The sequence below is a fragment of the Argentina anserina genome, chromosome 7, assembly GCF_933775445.1.
Source record: "Argentina anserina chromosome 7, drPotAnse1.1, whole genome shotgun sequence".
NCBI lineage: Eukaryota > Viridiplantae > Streptophyta > Magnoliopsida > Rosales > Rosaceae > Argentina > Argentina anserina.
In genome coordinates this window covers 12,723,422-12,745,284 of record NC_065878.1, presented here as the reverse complement: position 1 = coordinate 12,745,284, position 21,863 = coordinate 12,723,422, and the positions used below count along the sequence as shown (strand labels likewise).

Genomic DNA, 21,863 nt, shown 5'->3' with positions numbered 1-21,863 from the left:
CTTGAGGAGAAGTGTTAACGTGATTGAATGAGAGAATTACGGAGTGATTAGTGAAAATAGGATAATCGTACACTTTATAGGATTATTTATAGGACATTTCTGGTGTAAGAATCTATAAGCAATATTGAATTCTTCTGCCGAACCGCTGGAGCTGAAACGGTTCATAAACCGATGACCAATGCAACACCAAATAATTAGTAAATAGTGAATATCCAAATATACATACCATCATCATCTAGCCAGATACAAACCATGTTTACTAGTTACTACATCTCCTAAACACAAACAGCTAGACAACACCATTGACCAGTTGTAATCATTTCACATATTGTAAATACATTGATATCCTATACACAAGTATGCTAGCTCTACTTCTGCTCGGTTCTTGGAACTACAAGCATAGGGAGAGAACCATGGATGTGAAGGGTGAACATGGTTCTGTAGGTTACATTTTTTGTTTCATCAGCCAATTTGAAGCGAAAAAAGTACAGAAGAGCTGTTGTTACTATCTTCATCTGTCGGTAAGCAAAGTCCTTTCCTAGACAAATCCGAGGGCCTGCCTGCAAATAGCACAGAAGAATTTATTAGAGAGCTCTTTGGTGATTAAAATATGTGACACGAAGGGACATGATACAGACATGAAATGTGACAAATTTGAAAGTTGATTCAGGCTGGAAAACTCCATTGTTGAGCCATCTTTCAGGTTTGAATTCCTCAGCATCTTGTCCCCAAATATAAGGCATTCTCCCCATGGAATAGGCCATGTAATTTATTCCGTCTCCTTTTTTCATTATAAAGCCATCAGGAAGAATGTCATCTTTCTCCGCACATCTCCCATCCTTGATGCCAAATACACAAACATATCAATCTGTGTTATTTACAGGACCTCGTATGGAATTTAAATGCATTGACATGAAGTTCAATAAGATAAAAATAGAGAAGTGGAAATCTGAGTACACATACGGACATACCACAGGAACTGCAGGGTATAGCCTCAAGGTCTCTGATAGTGTAGCATGAAGATAATGAAGTTGGTCAAGAGATGCATCAGTTATTTTCTCTACAAATGCATCAACATCTACTTCTTGATTACCAATTACATCCCTCACTTCTTGTGCAGCTTTTTCTTGTATGAGAGGATGCTTGCAAAGCATGTAGAAGAACCATGACAGGGTGTTTGCACTGGTATCTTTCCCAGCAATCATAAAATTCAGAATTATATCGCTTAGATATTTATCATTCATCTCCTCTGGATTCTTTTCACTCTCCAATAGAAACCTCGAGAGTATGTCCTCCTTGCCATTCTTCAAAACATGATAATATTTAACACTACAGAGATCTTTGAGTTGTACTAATGAGAGCATTAATAAGTTGAAAATTCAGATAGAGAACACTTAATTAAAAGAATCACAATGCAGAAGATATAAACTTACACCATCTTTCTTCAGAGCTAGCAGTTCCCTCTTTCTGCTGATATGTTGCTGCACAAAATTTTGAATAACTTTGACATATTTTTTAAGGGAAGCCTCACAACCAATGTTAAGAAACCTTTTCAATTTCCAGAACGGATCAACGTATCTCCAATAGGTCAAAGCAGTGGACTCATCAAATGCCTTCATAAATTCTATCCCTTCTTTGCTTAAACCCTCCAAGCAATGCAGTTCTATTCCAAACCCAACTTTGAATATTGAATCCAAAGTACATCTCATAAGCAAATCCTACAAAACCAGTGATACCATATAAAAATAATGTTCATTCCAGTTTGCATCAATCTATGAATCAAAGTTACAGTTAGCTAAGCATGACACACCCTACAGTAAAAGAAAACATTAAGCACAGTTATATAGTCGACCTCTACATCGAATTGGTTTACTTGATTTATCGACACACTAATGTACAAACACAAATTGTGCTTCTATGACCTACAAGAAAATTGACTGACTGACCTGCATATCAAAAACTCCATTAGCAACAGAGTACTCAGAAATAACTTTGACCAATTTAGCACCATTTCTTCTGAAAACAGAGCAGCTAAAATCCCTAAGCACTCTCGTCGAAAACTCGTAACTGGCAAGCTTCCTCTGCTGCTTCCATTTCTCTCCATCAGCCACAAATATCCCCTGGCCAAAGATATCAGACATAATACCCACATGGTAATCACCTCTCGTGTAATTGGCGAAGTTGGTTTTGAGAACATGCTCGACGTTTAATGGATCGGCGGTGTAGACCTCGCTGTGGTCCGGCGCGAGGAGCCGGTAAGTTGGGGTGTCTCCGGCGAGTTTGGTTTGGTGGTCATAGAGCGTGGTGAAGTAGAGGAGCTGGTGGAAGACGGTGCCTTTGACAGGTGGGTAATTTGGGTCTCTGAGGGATTTTCCGGTGAAGATTTTGAAGGTGAGAAACGACAGGAAGGTGAGGAACAGAGACAGCAACAGAAATGCGAGGGTGATGATGAGATTGAAGAAACCCATTATTTTTAGTTTTGGTGATTACAGAGAGGCAAGTCTTGGATGTACTCATCTAAGTGAGGACAAAACTTCGCCAACTCCGTGTATGTTACCATTTAATTTATTTAAGTACTACTATCTATTTCTCTATCAGAAATTTTAGAAAAATAAAACAAAAAAAATTAAATAAATAAACTGATAATTGGTAGTTTACGTAGTTATCTTTATTGTAGGGAAATTATCTGTAATATCCCACATTGGCCAATGAAAAAGGGTTAGGGATGGGTGACCTACTGGGAAGTTGCTCTTGAGTTCTTAGAAACAAAACCGTGAAATCCAGAGAGGAGAGTACCCAAAGCGGACGATATTGTGTTACAGCGGAGCGGTCCCGGGATGTGACAATTTGGTATTAGAGCCATTCTGCCGGGTGGTGCAAATGTATCGACGAGTACGTCGGACTCCTTAGGAGGGTGTATTGTAATATCTCATATCGGCCAACAGAGAGGGGGTAATGTGTCTTATATCTACATGCTCACCTCCATCTAACACGAGGCATTTTGGGGGGCTTAATGGCTTTGGAGGGGATTAGAACTCCAAATTTATACTTGCTCGGGCTAGAACAATTCCAAGACGGGTGACCTATTGGAAAGTTGCTTGTGAGCTCCCAGAAATAAACATGTGAGGGCCAGAGAGGAGAGTGCCCAAAGCAGACAATATTGTGTTACGGCGGAGCGGTCCCGTGATGTGACATTATCTCCTAAATATTATTGGTGTATCTTTTCCTAATTAGTATAGTCTAGCTAGTTAATGAATAATATCTTATCTCTGATTCATCAGGATCTTTAATGTAATGCCTATATATAAAAGCTTCATATCTATCAATATAAAACTACTGTTATTCTCTCGAATTCATTCTACTATTTCACGTTATCGAGCATAAAACTCTAGCCCTAAAACCCTAAGCCTAGATCCCGAAAAAAAAACAAAACAAAAACAAAAACAAAAACCATAAACCCTATTTTTTCGCCCCCATTTCCAACCGACCCCCCCCCCCCCCCCGTCCGGCCACCGCTTCTCGATGGTCTAGCCTCCTCTGCCGCTGCACCAATTTTCCTTTGAAGAAGATCAAGCTTTAAGGTTGCTGTCATACAAGAGGAAGAGAAGAAGAAGAAAACTCAAGACTTGTTTTTGCACAATCAAGGTAAATTTATAAATTAAAGTTCATGCTTTCAATGAAGTTTACTTTGATGATATTTTTATCTTGCATATGGAACTTTCAAACTCAATTTTCTTGTCAACCCGATTTTTCTGCTTCTCTGGTAGATATCATGGGAACTCGCCACTCAACTGACATCGAGTTTTATGAGTGGCTGAGATTGTCGTTTGTTCCCATCCATAGTCATTGTGAGTAGCTACATATGGAAAAAAAATGAAGAATAATAAAAGAAAATTTCAATCGTGGCTCCTACCTAGATGAGGGGGAGACCATTATTCTCTGGAATCAAAACCAGAAAGAAGCGAGGTGCGTAGGCACAAGTATTTCGCCCATCATCAAGAGATATTCTCTAAACATGTGTATCAACTAAGTTTCTGTGGGACGCTACAGACTCCTTTTGTTGATGTTAGAGAATAATCGAATTCTCACAAATTGATCGTATACAGCGCGCGCGTGTGTTTAATGGATTGATCTCCCATGATTGATGATGTATTCGCTTATGCTCTTATTCCGTTGTAAAGTATCAACGATGAGCAACTTGACCGAAGTGGAAAGAATCAATACGGGCTGAACTAGACTTGTTATGTTGGTCATTGTTCGTAAGTGTAATGAGAAAGATGAAGTCATGCAATATTTGCTGAACTTATGGCGCAAAAATTGTTTCATTATCCTAGTATTGACTACGATGAGTTATATTCTCTCGTTATGGACATAATTGCTTTCCGCTACTTGATCAATAGTAGTGTCCATGAAAAATGATTTGCAGCATATGATAGTGGTCATATAATATCTGTAAAGGGATCTTGACGCAGATATGAGAGTGCCCGAGGGACTTTAAATGCCTCCAGACCACGAAGAGCTTATGTAATCACATTGCGACGTTCAAGAGAACGTAGTACAATCGATTGCAAGAACTCATACCCATATGTGTTCATATGAAAGCTAATTCTTGATTCTCTATTCCGTCTAAATATAGATGATGAAGAGATTCAATGAGCTATACATTCATACATGTTAGTGTTGTTGGGACACTATTGCTTTCATTGTGACGTGATTAACTATGCGCCTATGCATTGTCATTGGACTTGCATTGCTTCTTTGACATGGGTTTAGTTCTACACTTAGTGAACCAACACAAATCCTATCCACACCAACGCCGCCAGCAACTCCAACAACATCAACGTACGCCTTGGTGTAGCAATCGACACTGGTAGCGTAGAGGATGCGTACGGTTCCGTCTTGGACCAAAATCAGTCATTCATTGGTCAATTCCCCCATTCTTTTCGCGAAAGACACATTAAATGTGACAAATCAGAACCTGTTACCATCCATAGTCATTGTGAGTAGCTACATATGGAAAAAAATGAAGAATAATAAAAGAAAAATTCAATCGTGGCAGTCATAGCCGCAAATTCACATTGATTTGTGTGACACCCCAACTCGGATTAAGTAGAGGTTAGTCCAAATCAAGTTGCCTTGGTATTTTGGGACGCTATCTATCATCCATTCCTCTTTTTGGGAAAACTCTCTTGTTCCCCAAGCGATCGATAACCCCTTCCTTCCCCGAGTCGATTCGGACCTAGGTTTCATGGTCTTCAATTGAGTAGGTATCAGACATTTTCATTACCTAGTTTGATTATTGCATATGATCACATTTCAGTTTTTTTTATGTGAAGTTTGGTATCACTTGATTAGTACGAAATTTAATGCACGATGGGAGTTTGTAATATCCAATAAAAAATTAATATTAATAAAATAAAATAACTTATTTTTTATCGAAATGTTAAATGAAGGGAAGAAAAAAATTAAAAGGCATTTAAATGGGTATAGTTATCTTCTAGGGGGAAGATGACTAAGCATAAATCATCTCTCCTGTTGACACATAAGGAGGGAGAGAACGGGGGAGGAAGAAGAAAATGGAAAGGGAAAAAAAGAGAGGAGAAAACAAGGGTTGCTCTCCTGATCTCTCGATCTTCCTAATCCTCTTTCTCTACAAAAATTTAGGAGGGGGGAGGGGAGGGGGGAGGGGAGGGGGGGGGATTTAGGGGTTAGGACGTCCCAATTTGAACCGTACAATTGTTACGAAATATTTGGTTAATTCGAAACTAACATCTTGACTAATACTTGAAAATACGCGAATAATTTTAACATCCTAAATTCTCAGTATCATCAATGGGTGTCCAACTTGGAAATCACGTTCGTTGGAAATAAGTTTACTGTTGTCATCAACCTCAAAAAACAAAAGAGATTTCTCAGGTGCTATATGGACAAGTACTCAATAAACAGTGCCTAAAGCTCACAGATCCAAAAGTTCTCTGGTATACTCTCAAGGAACGATTTGACAATGTGCATGATGCACGACAGCCAACTTTGTTGGCAGAATGAAGATCTATACCTCTACTGGACTATGTCAAGGTTGATGACTACCATCAGGCAATGCTAAACCTCCAAGCAGATTTGAGCGTATGTGGCAAGATATACTCCCCAACGCCGCCGAGATCTACTCCCTAGCGCTACCGAGATCTACTCCCCCACGCTGCTGAGATCTACTCCCTAACACTGCCGCGTCAATTTGCTACCTGACGCTGGATCATCTCTTTGCCACCCGATTCATACTTCAGAGTCTCTCCACTCTCACTCTTTGCCGCCAACCGGCCGATGCATCACCCAGTCACCCCGATGCCCCTGTTCTTCATCTCAAATTTTCAGGTATCTTTCTGTTTCACCTTGATTCTTCCAATTGTTCGGAACCCATTATCTGTGATCATTTTGTTGTGTTAATGGGTTTGTAAAGAAAGATTAATTGATTATGATGTGCAGATCTAATCATGTTTAATATTGAAGTTATTGAAGCAGGTGGGACACCAGGCTGTAGATCTACTATCGAATGACGTGTAGATAGTCTTGTTTTCATTGTTCTGCACTCTTTTACCGATGGTTGATGGTTGCTTCTCGGGTAAAATTTGTGCAAGAGAAAGCACCTTACCAGGCTAAGGCGGGAAGAGGAAGGTCGAATACAACAAGAAACAAGTAAGCATTTTTGTTTTGCTGTTATTGCTGAATTTTATGATTTGTGAGGTTTATTGCTGAGGATGAAAGAACTGATTTACCTTGTTGGTCAAGGATCATATGCACTTATAACAAGTGAAGAAAACATCAAATTAAGCTGATAGTGTCAGGATTCCGAAAGGATTATTAGTTAGACTTTGACTACACTAAATTGGGTTGTGTGCCTTGATGTGTGCAGACCATGAAAAAGCCAAAGCTGTTCTGGGTCTCAGCTGGTGCACCTCTAGTGTCTGTGAATCTGTGATTGTCTCCAACCTTATTGTGTTTGCAGTGAAGGGAAATAAATATGCATCAGTGATTCAGTGTGGTATTGGAGGTTAATTTTGGTTTGATTGTGTATGGCAGATTGGAGAGTTATAGAAAGGGCTGAACCCACCTTCATGGAACATGTTGCAGTTCAAAGGAACACATTTAGGACTAGCAATTAAGACTGGGATTATCTCTAGGATTATCTCTAGGATTATTTCTCACTGTAAGATTTCCCTCTTCATTTTGAATATACTAAGTTTTTGTAAAGATCACATTTTTAAGAGACTGCATTCTGGATCAAATAAAATAGGAAGGTATTGCAGTAGGAAGAAATTTTGCTGCTATGAAAGACTACCGGGTTGATGGAAACAAGGAGATGATAGCAATAGGCATCATGAACATTGTTGGCTCCACTACTTAAATTTACATTACAACTGGTACATAAATGAGGTCCAGAGTTCTTCCCCAACATATTTACCCAACAAAAATTAATTCTGATGAAACAGTTTGATTTTCATGACCAAGTTCATTCTCGAGGTCAGCTGTGAATCACAATACTGGAGCAAAAACAGCACTGTCCAACATAGTAATGCTAGTGGCGGTTATGGTGATACTGCTCTTCCTAATGCCGTTGTTCCAGTACACACCAAATGTTATATTGAGCGCAATCAAATGTAATTTAACTTGGAATTTAGAAGCTCTAAAATCCTTGTTTTGTTCCGGAAGAATTACTATTCTACCCTTATATGTGTCTTAGCCTAATAGGTTTCCTGTTAGGAGATAGATTAGCATCTCCGTAATAGATTAGGACTCTGAATCCTACGGGATTGTGGTTTTGTAATGCCTATATATAGGCCCCCATATCATTCAATAATACACAATTATTTCATCTTGAAACACGTTATCAGCACGTTGCCCTAAAATCCTGAACTTTTAGAGCCCTAGAAATTTTTCTCTTCTCCACCGCCGGCCGCCGTCGTCTCCGGCCTCCGGCATCTCCTTGTCGGCGCAGCCCCTGCTCGCCGTTGTTGCAGCCCCCCCCTCCCCCCGCTGCTACCCCCGCATCCCTGCGCGCAACCAACCTTGTTGCCCCTGCAACTTCTGCCTTGCTGCCCTGCATACAGGCCCTGCTCGCTGCCCCTGCACGCACGCAGCCCCGCTCGCGAACCCTGCAGGCCCTGCTCGCTGCCCCTGTACGCACGCACGCAGCACCGCTCGCGAACCCTGTAGCCCCGCTCGCGACCCCTGCAGCCCCTGCATCCTGTCCTGCTACCCTGCATCCCCTGCGACCCCCCTGCTGCCCCTGCACCCAGCCCCCGCAGCCCCTGCACGTAGCCCCGCAGGGTCTCCTCCGCATTCGCTCCGCAAAAACATCTTTTTGCTCCGCAAGACCCCGCATCAGAGGATTCAAAAATTGCTCCTCCCGCATATATACGCAAGGAACGCGAACTGCACAAGCAAACTCTTCGCTCAAGAGAAGCTACTCCTGTCTTCTCTACTCTTTTGGGCCTTTAAACTATTTTTTTTTCCTTTTTCTTTTCCTATTGCTTATTAAATCGTTTATTTTCACGTTTTCGTTTTCTAACTATGTTTCGCGTGCTTACATAGGAAAAGTGATCACTCGTCGTACTATGGTGATGACATTCATGCCGAGATGGACGATACTTTTGTCATCTACATATGATTTTGATCGTATCCTCCCAAGATTTTTATGTCATCGGACGAAGATCGAAAAAGGAATTCATCCAGCAACTTCATGCATGACGATCGATTTGCAGAGCAATTTACTTATATGCGGTCTATTTGGCAGACCAACAAGTATGTTTTTCTTAAAGTTGCTGCTTTTGAAGATATATATATATAAATTATCGGGCTCTATTAGCCTTTTTCGTGTCTTCTTTTCCGGCCTTTCTTATAACGCCGATGAGACCAAATAGGGATATGATTCCCCTCTTGGTCGACGTTTTTCGTGTGACGGTCCTGGGGGAGTCACGTTATTATTTAAAAAAGAAGATATCGATTTCGTGTGGTCGCCTGAGTGCACCGCTGTTTTGGGTGCGATCATGAGAATCGCCGATATGCATCGATTATTTTGTGACCATATACATCACAACCCTTCGAATTCCGATTACATACTTGAATATTTCGATTATTCGAAACCTATACAACCCTCGTTTCTCATGGATGCGTCGTCATCGCGACTGTTATTTGAATGTTTGAGTTTTCTTAAACTCATGTCTATATACGATAATCCCAAGGTCTACGTACTCATTTATTTGAGTTGACTCATTACTCTGAAGCAGCACTATTTGCTCACAAAATCTCCCAAAAAATAACGAATTCTATGGGACCCACTTAAAGTGATTTAATGAACGTCTATGACGTTGTATTATCAGAGTTGACATTGATGCATACTCCACATCAAAGAAACTCATGCCATTTTTGGCACCTGTATCTATTTCTTGAGGGAATTTTGGAAATGGAAACGTAACATTCTTCCATTCTCAAGTAAGCACATTTTTTAGCCTCAGGCTAAGGCTCCGCCCAATCCGATATGCAAGATTTTGTTGCTACAGACTTTTGATTAGTCAATCTATTTTGACTATGTCTTCTGCTTACTATTTTTCAAGTATGACGTTGGCATTGCCATGTTTCTTGCTCGACTTTAGCTTAAGTCGTCTATTGGAATTTGAAGTTTGGTTGTGTTGTATTAAATATTGGTATATTCAATAAAATTTCTTGTTTACAAGATGGACTCGTGAGAATTTTATTTGCCTTGACTTAGCATGCATGGTCAACGTTTGCAACTCACCTGGTTTTTAAATTGGCCGCTTTTGCGTTACATGGGACCCCAATAGCACTACATTGTGATTTTGGACCTTGAAATTTGGAAAAAGGACCTCGGAACGTCAAAATTGACGTCGTTCCCGGTTACTGTTCCGGCGTTTCCGGAACGTTTTTCGGCATTTTACAGGCGTATTCGCCGCCTTCCGGCCATATTCCGGCATTTCCGGCACCGCCATCCAGTTCCGGACGGCGTTTCCTATCGGACCTGAAGTTACGGCCTCCAAACCGGCCAGATTTCCGGCAATCGGTGCCGCCGGCTTCCGGCGAGTTTTTCCGACGTTTTATTTTTGTCGTTTCTCATCATTTTTCCGACATATTTCCAGCAGTTTTTACTGCCACGTTTTCCCAGTCCAAAATTCACCCGGTTTTGAGTTAATTTGACATGGTTTTCCGGTTATTTTTCCGGTTTTCTCCAAGTCGTTTCATAGCTCAAATGATTTTATTATTATTGGTGACCACCCGCACCAATTGGATGGTTTTTACCACCCAAATTGTTTGGTATTCAACTGCTCTAATACCATGTTTTTGCGACTCTTGAGTTGAAGAATGTAGTTATATTACCATGTGATACATTCGATGGGATTGCCATTTGTTTCAATCCCCTCTCTTACAATATCCTACGGCGTATTGTGTAGAGAAGTTCACCGCGTCGTTGACTCTCTTAATCTTCATTTTGAGAATGTCCCGCCGTGAAATCGAGTGTCTTGCTAATTGTGTAACCACCCACACTGTCCTACGGCGCAGGTAGTTGTTTTATGGATCTCGTGCGGAGATTGTGTTCTATATCTTCGTGCCTTGCTAAGTTTTAAAGGCCCTACATGCCAATGATGGATTTTCATCTTGATATTTGTGTTAAGAATGGCGAGGAATACATCTGTCAGATTTCATTGACAGTATCTTTTTCAAGCTTCGACAGTAGCTTTGTTAGCCTGCAGACATAGTTTTGCTTGCCTGCAGTAGTAGCTTTATGTAACTCAAGATTCTTTGAATCATGGGTTCAGTTTTACTGCCTTCTCGGTTTTGACATGATCGTTTTTTTGGTCATTTTGAACAAGATATGATGATTCGAGTTCTTTGAAATTCACATTATCATCTATTTTTCATGTTCACGAAGCGATTGGAGGATCACCTCACCCGTGCTCCACACGGTGAGGTCGTGCCCATCCGTGCCATGCACGATGAGGCCGAGCCTACCCTTCTCGGTGGCTCCATGGCATTTAGGCCGTCGGTGGCGGCATCCCATCCTTCATAGGAGCTTGTGATGCCTCCCGTGTTTTCTAATGCCTCTATGGCAATCTCTGATGCCCATCGCTCATTTTGCAAAGCTTGTTCTTTTGCTTGATTTCAAGGAAGTCCTTATTTGATAAGGCTCCAACCGAGAACGTTTCATTCTTACGAAGTATTTAAGGTGACATTAGTGGACCATATCCAACCGAATGCAGACATTTTTCGGTATTTTTCTGGTATAGGTTAAGAGCATCGACACGTTGGTCACATGTCGCTTTGCTTTCCACAAGAAACGCTGCATTCGCTAAAGTTTTTAGCTATGATCATCATACTAAGGACTCACCACCCTTCACATCCTCTCAAATCTATTTGATTGGATATCGTTGGAGAGTTCACCTCCACGACTTCGATGATTTTGTTTTGCATATCTACTGGGATCGTCGTTGAACATATTATTCCTCATGTTCATTCACTGTATGATCTAGCAGAGCTCGGACTTGGTTATGGGTACTAACCTGCCGATTTTTGCATAGGGATATGTAATGATGTTGCATGCAGCGACACTTATTCGTTTTAGACCCACACTTGCCAAGCGTTTAGTGCGTACCAGATGGTTACTGGATACGATCCCAACGTTCTTTTCATTAAACGCCTATTTGGTTAAAGTTGTTTATGTGCCTCTATTATAGTTATCTCAATGGGTCTACTTGAAACGATTAAGTATTCTGGTTGGTTATGATTTATGAATCACCAACACTTGTCCGCTATTTCCAATCTACAACCATTGATCTCTATCCTGCGATATTAGCAGACGGTCACTTTGATGAGACATACTTCCCGTCGTTAGGGGGAGATATGGAATGCTCCCATTCCGGTTTTAACGCCAGGAATTGACGTGGTGTGGCACTATGTCTCATTAAGATCCCGCACTACTCAAAGTGAGCAAATGTGCAACGCATTATCTACCTCCAGAAAGTTAAGGATTTGATGCTCAATGACTTTACCGATATTGCGAAAGTGACGAGATCGCACATAAATGTTGTGATGTGCCGGTAAGGTTGGAACTCTCAGAATATGAGACAATTTCATATGACCTGGTCCTAGCACTATTGGCACCATCCCTGACAGTGGGAAAGAAGCCGGCAATGGCACCATCGTACGCTGTGGTGTTGTCGGCGCCCGTGGTATTGCACCACAAAACAAGGGCGGCAAACGCAAAGATGGACTAGTAAGGGTCATAGCTTCGGTCTTGGCTCCTACCTAGATGAGGGGGAGACCATTATTCTCTGGAATCAAAACCAGAAAGAAGCGAGGTGCGTAGGCACAAGTATTTCGCCCATCATCAAGAGATATTCTCTAAACATGTGTATCAACTAAGTTTCTGTGGGACGCTACAGACTCCTTTTGTTGATGTTAGAGAATAATCGAATTCTCACAAATTGATCGTATACAGCGCGCGTGTGTTTAATGGATTGATCTCCCATGATTGATGATGTATTCGCTTATGCTCTTATTCCGTTGTAAAGTATCAACGATGAGCAACTTGACCGAAGTGGAAAGAATCAATACGGGCTGAACTAGACTTGTTATGTTGGTCGTTGTTCGTAAGTGTAATGAGAAATATGAAGTCATGCAATATTTGCTGAACTTATGGCGCAAAGATTGTCTCATTATCCTAGTATTGACTACGATGAGTTATATTATCTCGTTATGGACATAATTGCTTTCCGCTACTTGATCAATAGTAGTGTCCATGAAAACTGATTTGCAGCATATTATAGTGGTCATAGAATATCTGTAAAGGGATCTTGACGCAGATATGAGAGTGCCCGAGGGACTTTAAATGCCTCCAGACCACGGAGAGCTTATGTAATCAGATTGCGATGTTCAAGAGAACGTAGTACAATCGATTGCAAGAACTCATACCCATATGTGTTCATATGAAAGCTAATTCTTGATTCTCTATTCCGTCTAAGTATAGATGATGAAGAGATTCAATGAGCTATACATTCATACATGTTAGTGTTGTTGGGACACTATTGCTTTCATTGTGACGTGATTAACTATGCGCCTATGCATTGTCATTGGACTTGCATTGCTTCTTTGACATGGGTTTAGTTCTACACTTAGTGAACCAACACAAATCCTATCCACACCAACGCCGCCAACAGCTCCAGCAACATCAACGTACGCCTTGGTGTAGCAGTCAACACTGGTAGCGTAGAGGATGCGTACGGTTCTGTCTTGGACCAAAATCAGTCCTTCATTGGTCAATTGCCCCATTCTTTTTGCAAAAGACACATTAAATGTGACAAATCAGAATCTGTCCAATTTCGTAGGTCAACTTCAACGAGACCTACAGGACAGCTCGCTCGATGAAATATGGTGAAATTGGTACCATTGGAAAGGCATATGTGTCTAATTTCCAGGGACACCAACCATTGTTCATAGCTATCATATTGAGTGAGTTATGGCCATTTTAGCAAAGTAGGACAGTTCTGTCCGGAAATTTGCAAGTCAGTCAACTTCGACAGAGCACTGTGAACTGCTCCGATCGGATTAGGTTGTGAATATTATGTCACTGGAAAGCCACGAGTGTCTACTTTTCAGAACATTTTACGGTTTGCTGATACCTATTTTGACAAAGAAGTTATGGCCGTTTAAGTGAGTGAAGGTCATTCTACCTGAGAATCTGATTTTCATTGCAAACTCTTGTTTTGAGTTGTTATGCAATCTTGTTTCCTAATATCTAAGTTTGGCTAAGTATAGCATGGATGATCTAAGGATGTGCGGCTAGATTAATGATTAATCATTAGTCCAAGACTACGTTTGAGAAGGATGTAATGAACGTTGTATACGTTGTTCTTTGTACTCCATGATTATGTCACTAATCAGGGAGAGTTGTTTCGTAGACTTCAGGGGGAGTCTAGCTCACATGATGCTATCAAATGTAGACGGTGCATTGTGCTCTTTTTCCCTTCGATCAAGCTTTTGTTTTTACCTAAGAGGTTTTTGTTTTGCTTGACAAGATTTTTACCGAGGCAACGATGTGTGCACCATGCAACCTAGGCATGCGACACAAGGAGGAGTGTTCCGGGAGAATTACTATTCTACCCTTATGTGTGTCTTAGCCTAATATGTTTCATGTTAGGAGATAGATTAGCATCTCCGTAATAGATTAGGACTCCGAATCCTACGGGATTGTGGTTTTGTAATGCCTATATATAGGCCCCCATATCATTCAATAATACACAATTATTTCATCCTGAAACATGTTTGTAATTATTATGCTTAAAAAAATTAACAGATTTATAAAAAAATTGAAAAAAAAACCGGAAAAAAACGAACTGAAACGGATCAGTTCGGTTTCAGTTTTAGTCATAGAAAAACTGCAAACTAAACTGAATTGAACCGTAGTTCAAATTCAATTCAGACCGAACCGAATCAACCGAGTGTCACCCCCTAACTGCAACCTTTTTGATAAATAGAATGTCCACTACTGTTCTAAGTATGCAGTCTCCTTTTGAAAATTGTATCAGTCTGCTCCAACAATTGCAATGCTGAGAGTCTTTCGTTGTGCATGCTATTCTCTTCTCTCTCCATACAGAAGCAACAAGTTGCAACATAAGACTACGAAGTGTATATTTCTGGGATTTGTTGCTACAAGATACAAAGGGTATGTCTGTTATAGTCCTGCAAATAGAAAGTTCTTCATTTCAATACATGACTTCTTTGAAGAAACAGTGTTTCCATATGCAGAGATTGGTGCACAGAAAGTAATTGATAAAGATAGAAATTTAGGCTCTCAAAATATTCAAGCTACTCAAGCAGTGCCACCTTGCTTCTCTATTCCTTAGTCCTATGGATCTTCAAATTCTCATGCATCTGTCCCAACTCTTCAAACCATAGGTCAGTACACATCTCAACCCTCAAGTTCAAATATTGATCTTCTTAAATCTTCAAATGTTGTTAACTCAACTGATACTAATGACTCCACTGACTTTGATGTTGTGAGACAAGCTTGTGCCTTTGTTGACAATGATCCAGATTCACATTTATCCTCATGCTACTAGAACACAATCTGTGTTCAATAATCAAGCTGATACGATTATTAATTTTTCTGATCAAGATGGTGTCTTTTCCTTATCCACTCAGCCTGGAAGTGGTGGTGTAGTTGTAGTCCTGCAATATGACACTCCATACAATCCTACAAGTCAAATTTCTGAGACTAGTATACATCCAGTTAATGGTGTTGCAGGTCCTCTTAATGAGCATATCATGTTAACACGAGCCAAAAGAGGAATTTTTAAGAAAAAAGTGCTTTGCAGCTCTATTGTCTCATGTAGGTTTTGATCCAGGTACCTCTGAACCCCAAGTTATAAAATTTCTCTAAAGATTCCAGAATGGAAACAAGCTATGGATGAGGAATGTGCAGCTCTGCAGAATCAACATACATGGACTCTTGTCCCTCTTCCTGCAGATAAAAATTTAGTCTCCTGCAAGTGGTTGTTTAAGATGAAATGCAGATGAATATATTGCTAGGCATTAAGCTAGATTGGTTGCAAGAGGTTTTAGTCAAGAGTATGGGGTTAACTATGATGAAACCTTTTCTCCAGTTGTTAGACATACCACAGTCAGGTTAATTTTGTGCATTGTTGTAGCTCAAGGTTGGAAATTACATCAAATGGATGTCAAGAATGCTTTCCTACGTTGCTTGTTATCTGAGGAAGTTTACATGGCTCAACCTGGTGGTTTTGTGGATGCAAAACACCCAAATTATGTCTGCAAGTTGAATAAATCTCTATATTGTCTCAAGCAAGCTCCAAGAGCCTGGAATGAAAGGTTTACTAATTTTCTTCTATCTCTTGGCTTCTCAGCCTCTTATGTAGATCCTAGTCTTTTTGTTAAGCATGAAGGTAATGACAGTGTTTTTATTCTGTTATATGTGGATGATATTATCATCACTGGTTCCTATGAGCAATTCATTACTTCAGTTAAGTCTTCCCTTCAAACTGAATTTGAGATAAGATTTAGTCCTTCTACATTTTTTTTCCTTGGATTAGAAATTTAGTATTTTCCTAGTGGTCTTTTTGTGTCACAACAGAAGTATGCCAAGGATCTAATTCACAAACCAGGGTTAGATGATTGCTACCCTCATCTTACTCCATGTAAGTCAGGGTTTAAGCTTCTACATAATGAGGGAGTTCCTCTACAATTTCATGAAGTTACTCAATTTAGAAGCTTAGTGGGCTGTCTGCAATATTTGACATTCACAAGGCCTGATTTGCATACTCAGTTAATTCTATGTGTCAATTTCTGCATAATCCTACATACATCCATCTCTATGCTGCTAGAAGAATTATTAAATATGGCAAAGGCACTATGGATCAAGGTATTTTGTACAAGAGGGGAAATAATTCTATTTTTAATCTCAATGCTTACTGTGATGCAGACAGGGCCGGGGATCCAAATGATATAAAGTCAACTACTGGTTTTGTGATGTTGTTAAATGATTTTCCTATATCCCGGTGCAGTAAGAAACAAACTTTAGTGTCAAGATCATCTACGGAAGCAAAATATAGGAGCATAGCAGACACTACTTCTGAGATTGTCTGGATTAAAATGTTACTGAGTGATCTGAAAATTTCTCTGAAGAACATTTCCATACTACATTCTGATAATATCTCTGCACAGGCTCTTGCTACAAATCTAGTCTATCACTCCAAACTCAAACATGTGGAGGTAGATGTTCACTTTACAAGAAATCAAGTAAAAGCTGGATCTTTGCGTGTACAATTCATTACATCTAAGAATAAACTTGCAGATGTCTTCACAAAGGGTCTTTGCTCTCCTCAGCATCCTTTTCTCTGCAACAACTTAATGTTGTATACCCTGCAACAACTTAGAATATATTAGCTAGATATTTTAGCTAATCCTAGATATTTAGTTAGTTAGCTTGATTTGAACAAGTCTTCTTCTTCTTCTTCTTCTTCTTCTTCTTCTTCTTCTTACAAAACCCTATCTTTCACAATTGACTCAATTCAACTACGTAAAGATTACTATGAGCAACAGTAGACAGCAATTTAATTACAAATCTAATGTGAGAAAGATGCTCTTCAAAGACACTAGTTATATATAGAAGGACTAAGGAACAAATTACGCAACCATTTAAATGTCTATATTGTAAGGTTTGGATAATGTCAATCACATACGAAAAGATCATCGTCCAAATATGGTTGGTTTATTCATCGATATGCAAGACAATCCGAGCCGGACGAGATCATGATGAGACTCGTGAGAGTATCTATCAGAGCTATCTCCTTGTTTTACTTCCGTCTCGGGACAAAGAGTTTGAAAACCAGTTCTAAAATGAGGGTCACATATCAGAGTTCGATAACGATCGTGTGTACACATGCTAATTGAAGTTATTAGCTAATCGATCATGATTTAAATTTTTAACATATCTTTTACCCTACATATAATTAAGGATCATATATACTCACAACTGAAATGATACAAAACTAAATCAAAGGATACATGTATATTTTTAGGTTTCACACCAACAATCAGCTAGTCTAGTTCATATATAGAAATGATCCTTATTTTGCATATATGCAAAACACTCAGAAACTCATCGTTTTGTCCTCGGAATTGCCCGCACGGGGAGACCTCCGTCCATATGTAGGGTGAACGTGGTCTTATTACTCTTATAGGTTGCGAGTTTGTTAGTTCATCCACCAATTTGAAGCGAAAGTAGCATAGAAATGCCATTGATACTTACTTTATCTGCCGGTAAGCAAAGTCCTTCCCCATGCTATACAATTGGCTCAAAATTTATATAATGGCATGGACTTCTTCAGTTCTTCTCTCAAATAATTAGCAATGTTTTGGCTTTAGCAAAGGAAAGTAAAGAACACTGACACGTACAGTTTTCAATTAGCCGAATGACCAGATGCTATACGTATCATATATGCACCCAACAAAAAATATGGGCAGGTCTCATTTTCATGTCTTTCTTAATAATCTCCAATATCTCTCCATCCATATACAAACGTTTAATGACCCTAGGTCCCTAGCCCTCATGATGTCGTTCATGATGTCGTTATGCAAATAACCAACATAACACAACTCACGGCAGCATAAACAACATGACACAACTCACGGCAGCTTAAAGATTTGCTGGAAGCCTAATTTCCATAACTATGTTAATTGCTACTTTGTTTGTCAAGCATTGGTTATTCATCATGGACCTTTTCTAGTTGTGAAAAGGGAGCGAGAAATTTCATTGTGCCAATTTAGAATTGTCTATACGCATAGTAGAAATGTCATGAACAAAAATCATGGATTTTTTTACCGCGGTAACTCTTTTGACCAGGGCTTAAAATGTGGTATTGGTCACGGGTTCGATCGTTGGCGATGACATTACACACCTCAGCATTTTTAATGGGTCTTGAAAGTGAAGAGCTTGGCTTTCGTTGAACCGCTAAGGACATTACTGTGGCCAGGGCGCCCGGGTGCAATACCGGGTTGAAACCATTTCACATGGGCCCCTGCATGGATTAGTCTCATGCCGGAGGTATTACCTCCGGCTGTGGGGATACCCTACAGCTCCGGTTGTGGACTGCCCTCCGCTCGCGCACGTAAATGCCCATAAGCATTGGGGGCCCTGAAATGGACATGTCCTTGCCGTGAATCAAAAATAAAAATCATGGATTTTTGTGTTCAAATGTCGATCATGCGATTCAACCGTAGTCCGTGCAAGCATGTCAAACCCTCATGCATAAAAGAGCACTAATTCATCTTTTCGTAACTGAAGCGGGTTTATGTTCGTGTTTAAGAAATGAAGCCTTATGCTCGTGTTTAATCCCTTGGTCACGATTTCATGGTTCGTTTTCCATGCATACGTATCATGTGATTAAAGCTTGTTTAAGATTCATTGCCATACATAATCAAAACCAGCTGTAGTTGTTATTAGATTCTTATTTCTTCCGGCTAATAAAAAGAGGTGGTTCTGAGACTTATGTCCAACATCATGTTGTTTCATAGTCATTATTACAATATTGGAGATGGAGGAAGCTAGTCATTAATTAAGATATTGGAGAATGCTAAAAAGTAATGTCTAAAGGCTAAATATGGTTTATAGAATTTTAACAATTAATTGCGGTTGTGTCGTAGGTATTGGTAGAAAAAGAATTGAGCCATTTTAGATAATATTGAAGATCAACATATAATGTGTCATTCCTCATTGTTAGAACTTTAAAGAGGGTAAGTGCTACTACAATATAGTAGAATCAACTATACCTTTGGAGTAGAGGTGGCAAATGGGCCCAAAAGTCTGAGCCCGGCCCGAACCCTGCACGTTAAAAATTGGCCCGGCACGGTCCGAGCACGTTATTGTAACGGGCCGGGCAGAGATATTTTGGCCCATGGGCCCGGCACGGCACGAGCCCGTTTTTAGCCCGGCAAGACCCGAGCACGATTAATTCATGGGCCGGCCCGTTAAACACATAATTTTATATTATTTATATCAATATTTAAACAATTATTATTATTAAACTTCAATATTATACTTTTTAAATTAAAATCTACTGATTATTTCATTATTTTAACTACAATATTTCACAAATATTATCAAAATACTGAATAAAACGTCATTATTTTGAGATACGTAACATTTTAAAAATAAGATTATGAAATGTGTTGTAGTATTTTATTCATTTTACTAAATAGTTATATAAAACAAATATTCAAATTACATAATATTTTTTATTTTAATTTTGTCATATAATGCTAATGGGCCGGGCCGGCCCGCTTCTTGGCCCAACACGGGCCCGAGCCCGGCCCGACACGGGCTTGGGCCGTGGGCCGGGCCGGGCTTAATGTTTAAGCAAATGGCACGGCACGAGCCCGACACGATAAATAAATGGGCCGGCCCGAACACGGCACGAGCACGGTTTTGGCCCGTTAAAAATGGACCGGACCGACCCGGCCCGGCCCGTTTACCACCTCTACTTTGGAGTCAGACTTTCGCGAATCAAAATAGTCCACAAAACTTCAGTAAGCATCACAGAGAAACAAACCAAATCAAAGTGACAGAGTCAATTGTTACCTTGTTAGAACTGCACCAAAATCAGTTGCTGCAATGTCAGCTTTCACTTCGTTTAGTTTAATACTAAAAATTAATTTATTTGTGATTTATTTCGATATTTATGTTGAAGCTCTAATTACGTTTTACGAGGACTCATAGCTGACGAGTGTTCATTGAGTAGTGTCACGTGTGTGAATTTCCGACCAGACAACTTGAGAGTTGAGACCTAATCCATTATGGGCCCGAGTCCCTGAGAGAGCATACGATGAACTCACAGATTTGGGAGTGATCCATAAGAGAGGGGCTGCTGGGCAAGTAATAGGCCCAATTTTCTGTCGATTCTTGTGCGTGGGCTTCTCAATATCGAAGGACCAAGTACCATTACTTATTTGAACTTTGCATGTACGTATTAAACGTTTCACTTTTGGTTGTGTGTAGCAGAAGAAGAAATTATGGTGATTTGACAACTTATGAGTTTTGTTTCCGTCAAAAAGTTCATTTCGTCTCATTCTCAAAATATAGAAAAACATAGAAGAGGCTCTGAGTAGGGAGAGAGCAAGCAGATGAGCTTATCCATGGCTGGGAATAGAATGCTTCCTTCATCTCCCACAATGTTTTTCACGGTTTTAACACCTGGCTTCCGCACGAAACTTGTATGAATCTCCCTCTCCCTGACTCTCTTTTAGTGACGAATTCATATGTAGTTGATATTTGTTTCTTGTGTTAAGTTTTAACTCATGTAAGATGATAGTATGATATCGGATCGTTCATGGCTTTTGGTATGTGAGGTTTGGTCATAGCTTCTTGTGAGTGGAGAGTAGTAGGTGAGAGAATCACTGTAGTGGAATGTGTAGTGGAGATCACTTTATATGTGTATATATAGATGATTATAGTGTAATAATATGAACAAGCAAGTTTAATTTCCTCTTGGTATCAGAGCGGGTCTCTCTCTAGTTGCGCCTCCAATCTTTCGTGGACCCGAATTGGGTGCCACTTTGTCATACCATCGGAGGATTTCTGATTGGATGGCCACTAAGTGTCGTTGGTTACTGGACTTTGGTTTCTTTCATCCCAGTATGTGGGATGTTAATCTCTCACGTGCAGATCTAAAAATTAGGTTGCACGTGAGCGGGCGTGTTGGAGAGGAGAGATCCTACATCTAAGAAGTGACAAAGAAAATAAAGCTTATAAGTGGGTAGATAATAACTAATTGTACCGAGGCCTTTTGTGATTAAAACCCAACACCTGTGAGGTGGCTAAGTTGGGACAATATCGGTACAGTTGGTCCACGGGCCACGCTTGTCGCTGTTTAACATGGTATCAGAGCTTATCCACGCTTGTCGCTTGTCGCTTGTCGCCATCACCATCTCGTCCTCTTCCTTTCGGCGATTCAAACCGACCCATTTCCACACCCACACAGCCCGGCCCAGATCCGCACAAGCCCGGCCCGGTTCGATAACCCGACCTGGTTCGATAACCCGACCTGGTTCGACAACCCGACCCGGTTCTCCAACCCGACCTGCATCTCCGATCCGACCCGGTTCGTCTGCCCGACCCGGTCCTCCTGCAGTTTCTTCTGTCAGTGCAGGTGCACCGACAGTGCAAGTGCACCGACAACCGATTCTTGTCAGTTTTTTCTTCTCATATTTCGATTTTCATGGGTTCTGGAGATGAAGCAGAGGGTTCTATGGTTCCTAAATTTGAAGTATCTGTCAAGAGTTCT

At 40.3% G+C, this 21,863-nt stretch overlaps 2 protein-coding genes across 2 annotated transcripts in view; one reads left to right on the top strand and one right to left on the bottom strand.

Moving 5' to 3' along the window:
• LOC126802972 (peptidyl-prolyl cis-trans isomerase CYP18-1) overlaps positions 1 to 21,863 on the top strand; it is a 101,397-nt gene that overhangs the window by 16,793 nt on the left and 62,741 nt on the right. The gene's annotated exons all lie outside the window — the stretch shown is intronic.
• LOC126802967 (cytochrome P450 704C1-like) lies at positions 202 to 2,502 on the bottom strand. The gene is made up of 5 exons (XM_050530692.1): positions 1,947 to 2,502; positions 1,434 to 1,718; positions 972 to 1,304; positions 639 to 839; positions 202 to 560 (listed from the first exon to the last, which is right to left on the bottom strand). Exons 1-5 carry the CDS (start codon positions 2,466 to 2,468, stop codon positions 369 to 371), a joined length of 1,533 nt encoding a protein of 510 aa, XP_050386649.1. The 5' UTR covers positions 2,469 to 2,502; the 3' UTR covers positions 202 to 368.